This window comes from Conger conger, chromosome 6, assembly GCF_963514075.1.
Source record: "Conger conger chromosome 6, fConCon1.1, whole genome shotgun sequence".
In the NCBI taxonomy this organism is placed as follows: Eukaryota; Metazoa; Chordata; class Actinopteri; order Anguilliformes; family Congridae; genus Conger; species Conger conger.
The window spans coordinates 2,797,433-2,804,932 of NC_083765.1; the positions used below are offsets into that span (position 1 = coordinate 2,797,433).

The following is a 7,500-nucleotide window of genomic DNA, read 5'->3' on the forward strand; positions in this document are numbered from 1 at the left end:
TTTGTTTTGCATCCGTGATTGCAACTCCGTCAACATCGCTTCACAATTGAATTCAGCGTCGCAAACGCTGGTAAGCTTGGACTGTTCCGGTTAGAGTTTTTCAAAATTAAAGTACGCGTTTCTCAGGTTGAATTTTGACACTTCTTTTCTAATATATGCTTATAATGCTACGATATAAAATCGACTTTAATTGACGCAAATGTGTATAAAGTGTAAAGGTTCATTTAAAGTACCTTACAACATCTCCTCTTAATCTATAGTTGCATGGCACTTCAAAGATTTGATGGCTGTACTCTCGCGCGCCATTCATCTCTTATTTTGGTTGTATTTTTCCGCTAGTTGCCGGAAACTATTGACATGAAGTCTAAATATCCTGTAAAATCATTGGTTGTTCTTGAACAGAGGGATCAAGGCTGTGTCGAGAGTTTCAGCACGCAGGATTTTTCTGTCCCTGAGAAATTGAAGAATAGGGAGTCATTGTTTCTCCAATGAAATCAATGTATTTTTTTTCCCAACCGTGTGTCAAATGAGCCGTTTTCGTCACTTTCCAAACAAGTCTCTCTTTTTTTTTTTTTAGTTGGACAAAACATTTGGAAGAACATGTAACAAGTCCATTTTAATAATTATTTCGTCTCACAAATGTATTTTAGCATTTTCCTGTCCTGGAGAGCCACAGCGTTCGCTGGTTTATTATTTATTATTAGTTTAGTAGAGAGGGACAATGCACATTAAAGGTACAATAGGTAATTTGTGTTAAAACATTGTTACAAGACCATTGTAAATCCCTTCCTATCATTGAAAAAGGCTCACTGACATATTGGCTCACCCTCTGCCTGTGTTTATAGTCCTTAAATTCGGGTTTCAAAACATACAATTGATGGAGGGGGGGTTTCAGAGAAGGGGGAGGATAAATAATGTTGTGGTTTGAGGGTGTTTTTGGCTGCAATTCTTTTCCATTAGAAGTACGAAATTACCTATTGTACCTTAATGTTAATGTGCCACAGTGGCATGAGGAAAACATGCGTGCTTCACACAGTGTTAGCTGGATAACTGCACTGGGTAAACACACATGCTTCACACAGTGTTAGCTGGATAACTGCACTGGGTAAACACACATGCTCCACACAGCATTAGCTGGATAACTGAACTGGGTAAACACACATGCTCCACACAGCGTTAGCCGGATAACTGCACTGGGTCAAAGCCATAGTCCAGGGGTCAGAAAGTCCTGCTATGTTTGTCTTCTACCCACCAACTCAGCCAACTGATTTAAATTATTGTAGTTCTATCTATCCTAGCTGGTGAATTATGCTAATGACCAAATCTAGCTGGGTCAGAACAAAATTCTGGACTGGAGGACACCTCTGGGTAAAACCCGGAACAGCTATTTTTACTTAAGTCCATGTTCTAGATTTGGGAGGATTCTGGGCTTTTCTCAGCGCAGTTATGCAGCTCAGTAATCCTGCTTCATGATGCAGGCTTGGGTCAGCAGGGACTTAAACCCGAAACCTCCTTCCTGCGACGTTCCTCTGTGCCGCTCCATTTTTGGTGCGTTTAAGAAAAGTCAACGACTGGCTCCACACTTTGTTTCCAAGGCCTAAGTTTCCTGCAGACTGAGACCCAACTGACATTTGATCTAAAGTAGCTGTGTCATTGTGTTCACAACAGAAGATTATCCTGAATCATCAGCCAAAATGAACTTGTCCCACCCCCCACCCCCCTTCCCCAGCCTTCTTTTTTTGAGGCAGTCTGAACACAGTCATAATCTCCACAGAAGATTACACTCCGATTCGTAGCCCAAAGGGGGGTGGGGGGTGGGGTGGGGGGGGCAGCTCTGACTGGATGAGACTGAGAACGGGAGGAGCTGACTCATGGCAACTCATTGTTTTTTGTGCTGTGGAAGGAAAAATACTTCTATTGAATCAAATGGGTCAGTGAAAGATGGTCACACCACCTTAATGATTTCAGTTAAAAAGATACAGGAGAGAGAGTAGCCCATAATCAGTCATTTACTGCGGCTACTAAGGGGTGTTCTTTTTTTGGCAAGTTCACGAGCACAATAAAACCCTGGCATGAAACGGCAGGATGTGGAGCCAAGTAAAGTTAAAGACTTGCCTGAAACCCTCGCCCTTGTCCACAAGACGTCCAAAAGAGGTGCTCCCTCTCCTTTCACTCTCAAAATACTTTTCAGTTCAAGCATGTAATGCAATAGCTTGGGACACAAAATGCACAATTTAGCGAAACATTTAGCGAGTCTCTGGACTTTAAAAGGAGATTGGGAAGGGGCAGTGGGGGTTAGATTACACTGCACCAATTCAGAACATTTCTGACCAATTACAGCATGCCACCTGGAGCAATGAACTCAATCATCTACTTAAGTTTAACAAACAGCGTAGGCTTTGGGTTTGGGCCCGAATGATGGTTTGACGGTTTGACGGTTTGTTGGGAGAGCAAAGTTCTGTCCACTTATTTTTTAAATGCTCAAATTCTAAATTAATTGTCTTCCATCTTACTTTCTTATTGTGTTGATATTATTATTATTGTAAGATTATATCACTTTAACCAATAAGTTATTCATATGCATTGACAAGAATCCAGTAGTTTAAAACCCTGCTGGTGGAGCTGAATAAATCATAGAGTACAGCTCGATACAGAATATGAATCTTTAAAAACATCACTATTGGAGTTGATGTCAATCAGATGATTGTCGTTAGGCCGTTAAAACATCATATTACATGAAATGTCATTTGGCTGATGCTTTTATCCAAAGTGACTTACAGTTGATTAGACTACGTAGGAGACAACCCTCCCCTGGAGCAATGCCTTGCTCAAGGGCCCAACGTCTGTGCGGATCTTATTGTGGCTACACAATTAAATTATCTTGGAGTACTCCCAACTTCTGACAGATTTGGTGAAAATTTAGGCCATTCCGTTCAAAGACCTTGTGGCATCGTAGATCACAGACAGTGCAAGTTTGAGACGCGAATAAACTCCTCTCCTGATGGCATGGTTTTCTTAGGCTAGAATACTCATACTTAATGACAGTTAAGGTCCAAATAATTACATATCATGAAAGTAAAACTGTAAAACCAGAACAGAGTTCACTTTGACGACCTCACATTACCCTGAAACTCAGCAACACTCGAGGGGAGGATAAGCATGGCCTCTGGTTTTTGGTGTTGAGATACTGGCATCTCCAGTTACGGAAGAACGTTTGCACTCCTTCCGGTCCTGGTCGCCATCTTGTGAAATCGGCGTATTGTGATAACCATAACCACTGCTCAGAGTATGAAAATGTTCATAAAATTCCTGCCTCTTGGCTTAGTGGGAAAACGGTGAGTGACAACCCTAACCCCCACTCCTTCGGTTGATGGAAGTTGATCAACTGAAGACACACACACGCACGTGCACGTGCACGCACACACACACACACACACACACACACACAAACAAACAAACAAAACTTCAACAGAATAGTTTCAAACTTTGTTTTAATCAAGAAGCAATAAATAAAGTGCACTAAACAAAATATACATGACCTAATGTATCTAGCTGGGCTGCAGTGAGGGGGGGCAGTATATTTTTAGAATTCATGTTCAGGGGCAGTACTCTAGTCCCCTTCTTCCACACATTTCCCGGGTCCTGGGCCTGCTACTGAATGGCTAAATACACAGGCTCGGCACAACGCCGGGCTGCTCTTTGACAGTCTGTTCTCTGAGAGTCAGAGACCAGACCAGACCGCGAAAGCCGAGAGATACTACGACACCGTCTATGTAAAACCGAAGCAGAATTATGAAGTTCCTGCAACCTTCTCAGTGACACTTAGCACAGCACTGTAAAGCATGGCTGGTATCACTAAAGCACACATTAAGTCATGAACTGTAACACAAGCTAACCTGTCATGTATCAGACCCAAAATAAATACATAAATAAGTATGACACCATTGTGGAGCAGGCATTCACTGAGCACAGGTTACTCTAACCTTCAACCTTTACTCTAGCAGCTGGAAATGATGAAAATGTTATTGACCACCTTCACATGAAATAGACATGGTCATGTTATTATTAACGACATTAGCACATGGTAATGTTATTATTAACCACATTAGCAGAGGGCGATGTTATTATTGACCACATTAGCACATGGTGATGTTATTACTAACCACATTAGCACATGATGAAGTTATTACTAACCACATTAGCACATGGTGATGTGATTAACCACATTAGCACATGGTCCTGTTATTATTAACCACATGATAAAGTTATTACTAACCACATTAGCACATGATGAAGTTATTACTAACCACATTAGCACATGATGAAGTTATTACTAACCACATTAGCAAACGGTGATGTGATTAACCACATTAGCACATGGTCATGTCATTATTAACCACATTAGCACATGGTAATGTTATAATTCACCACATTAGCACATGGTAAAGTTATTATTAACCACATTAGCACATGGTAATGTTATTATTAACCACATTAGCATATGGTAATGTAATTATTAACCACATTAGCACATGGTAATGTTATTATTAGCGTACTACAAGAAACGTACAGGAAAAAGCTTAACCTCTGACAAATGGGCAAATGCACCACATAAAATAAGCCTTGTTAGCAACAAAGCGCTCTCTCAGAATCTCTGTGATAGTGTTGCGATGCTACTCCATTAGCGCAATGCTATTACTATACTATACTGCCCCAGAGAAACCACACTGCCCCGGAGAGACCACACTGCCCCGGAGAGACCACACTGCCTGGAGAAACCACACTTGGGCATTAGATCACTGCACACTGAGCAGGTCTCGTTTCACAGATGATGATGATGATGATGATGATGATGATGACGTACTAGCTAACCCATATAAAAATAAAACATGTCAGAGTATACACACACACAGGAGCACTGTGGGACAGCTCGAGACTCCGCCCCATGTTCTGACTGACAGGCGCACCCCCGGGGGCGGGGCGGGGGCAGGGGGGCGGGGCGGGGCGGGGCCGGGGCGGCTGCCCCAGCAGGCCCCTCCCGCGCGGGGGTGCTACACGCTCGTCCGACACTTGGGGAAGATGGGCCCCCCCTCAAGCCGTCTCTTTCGCACTGCGGAGATCAAACACACAGAGCGGACACATCAGTGCATTCCCACCAGCTAAGCTCCTTTCCCACAACTCAGAAACAAGCCCTTTAAAGCCCATTTCAGCAAAAGTGTATTCATAAAAGCCTAGAATGAAAGCTTAATGAATAAGTAAGATGATAGGTCTACACTATTCTGTCCTTGTGCGAGCAGCCAGAGCGGACATTGAGCTCCACTGCTCTCCTCCTCACGCAGGAGCTGAAGCCATAACTCTAACACCTAATATGGCCGTGCTGGCCCTGAGACCAGCCAAGCTGCACACGTGAAAAAAAAATCTCTAAAATTAGACTCCTCATTTATCACATTAAAATAATGTTTGCAATAGAAAATACTTTCTCAGTCGGCTCAAACTGTCTGCTATTTCACCGCAGGTTCACTGGTGGCTGCACACATGACGTGACGTTCATTAATAAATAAACAAATTAATGAATAAATCCGCTTCACGGCGACAGGTACGCAAGCACAGAGCAGGAGGAAGACGAAGATGAAGATGAAGAAAGGAATCATGGGAAATCTGTTGGAGGGCGGAACCGCCCTGAGGCGGGAACGGAGGAAGTGCGTGGGGGTGATGTCATCACCCTGTGGTCACATGACCGCCAAGGACAGACGACATCGCCGGCATCTCTCCTGGAGCCGCGCGGCTGGCGGTACCCGTACAGAACTGCAGGATCCTCCAGCAGCTTCTCAGGCCAAGTAACGGCGGAAAAGCCGAAACAGACTTCTAGGTTACAGATTCAAATCCCAAGTTGACCACTTCAGAAAGACCACCAAACCCAGGGTGACAGCACCAGCTGCTGAAATTCAGTTTGCATGGATATTGAAGAGGGAATCCGCTAAGCAGATATTAAAAACTACAAAAAACTTTTAAAGATATTTTTCACAGGCCTGTTAACAGTCTCACAGAGGGTACCACAGGACCGGACCCGGCCTGTGTGTAAAATATGTGGCCCCTGTAAAACGTGTGTCTGGCCCGTGTAAAATGTGTGCCTGGCCCATGTAAAACGTGTGTAATTATTATTCCAGTCCTGATCAGTCAGGCACGCACAGGCTGTGGAGAGACAATGGCCGTGTCTGAAATCGCACACTTGTGTACCTGTGCATTCATGTACCTGTGTCCCCTCGTGTTCCAATGAGCCCAACTTACAAGTGCAGCAACAAGTTAACTACTTAGAATGCAAGAACATTAAAAAATCTGTTAATTTTGGACACACTTTTACTGTAACGTCATGAATCTTCTGACCGTCATCTGACATGCATCCGACTGGAAACAGTGACTCGCCTGAAGTGAGTTTGCTAGTCAGCTGTGTTACAGCAGACAACATATTTGTTATACAAATGTGTGGTGAACATACATTGGTATATTTTTAATAATAAAGTAAAAATTGGAAATGCTTAGCTGTATGTATATTAAGGCTAAAATGAGACAAAACATGATATTCGCGGCTAACATTAGTCATCTCCAGCCAATGATATTAGCTAGCTGCAGCATTGTATTTTTAGCTAGAAAAGATTGCATATTTAAGACTCGAATTTCTTCTTTGCAGTGGGCTCTGAAAACGCATTCACTACTGGGAACGGAAACTGATCTCCGAAGCACAGCAGTACTACCAGTTTTATACTCGAGCTTGGGACACACTTGATCACATCAAATTATGCACCAACTAGTCCACAAGTCTGCAATTTGAGACACGGCCTAGGCACTGAGGACCCCACACAAGAGCAGGGAAGAAGAGTCAGGGCAGATGGATAGAGTACAGGGGCTGCTGGGAAGCTGGAGGACTGAGTCATGCTGAGAGCAACAGAGAGCCAGCAGGGGGCGGTGTGGAGCGAGAGACAGGAGGGACACCCCCAGGGAGGAAGAGAGAGTGAGACGGGCAATACATCTCTCTTTACTTGGACTTCGTTTTGAATTTTTTGCGAAAAGCCTTCTCCAGCTCTGGGACGGACAGGGTGAGGGTGAAGGAGCCGTCTGAGTCGGAACGAACCACACGAGCTGCAACACAACAACAACACTAAAACACACACTACACAACAACACTAAAACACACACTACACAACACAACAACACTAAAACACACACTACACAACACAACAACACTAAAACACACACTACATAACAACACTAAAACACACACTACACAACACAACAACACTAAAACACACACTACACAACACAACAACACTAAAACACACACTACACAACACAACAACACTAAAACACACACTACATAACAACACTAAAACACACACTACACAACACAACAACACTAAAACACACACTACACAACACAACAACACTAAAACACACTACACAACACAACAACACTGAAACACACACTACACAACAACACTAAAA

At 43.3% G+C, this 7,500-nt stretch overlaps 2 protein-coding genes across 4 annotated transcripts in view; both read right to left on the reverse strand.

Annotated features, from left to right (window-relative positions):
- LOC133130276 (zinc finger protein 324A-like) overlaps nt 1-106 on the reverse strand; it is a 16,297-nt gene extending 16,191 nt beyond the window's left edge. For both annotated transcript variants that reach the window (XM_061244740.1, XM_061244739.1), the window contains exon 1: nt 1-106. This exon is cut by the window's left edge and continues 392 nt beyond it. The gene's annotated coding sequence lies outside the window, so the exon portion shown is untranslated.
- Nucleotides 107-3,474: 3,368 nt separating this feature from the next.
- Nucleotides 3,475-7,500, reverse strand: part of tmod1 (tropomodulin 1) — a 21,190-nt gene continuing 17,164 nt past the window's right edge. The window contains exons 10-11 of one of the 2 annotated variants that reach the window (XM_061244757.1): nt 7,038-7,137; nt 3,475-5,110 (exon numbers count right to left, since the gene is read on the reverse strand). In XM_061244757.1, coding sequence (XP_061100741.1) covers nt 5,092-5,110; nt 7,038-7,137 — 119 coding nt within the window. In that variant the 3' untranslated portion in view covers nt 3,475-5,091. The remainder of the gene's footprint in view (nt 5,111-7,037; nt 7,138-7,500) is intronic. The other variant, XM_061244758.1, reaches the window with a different exon arrangement.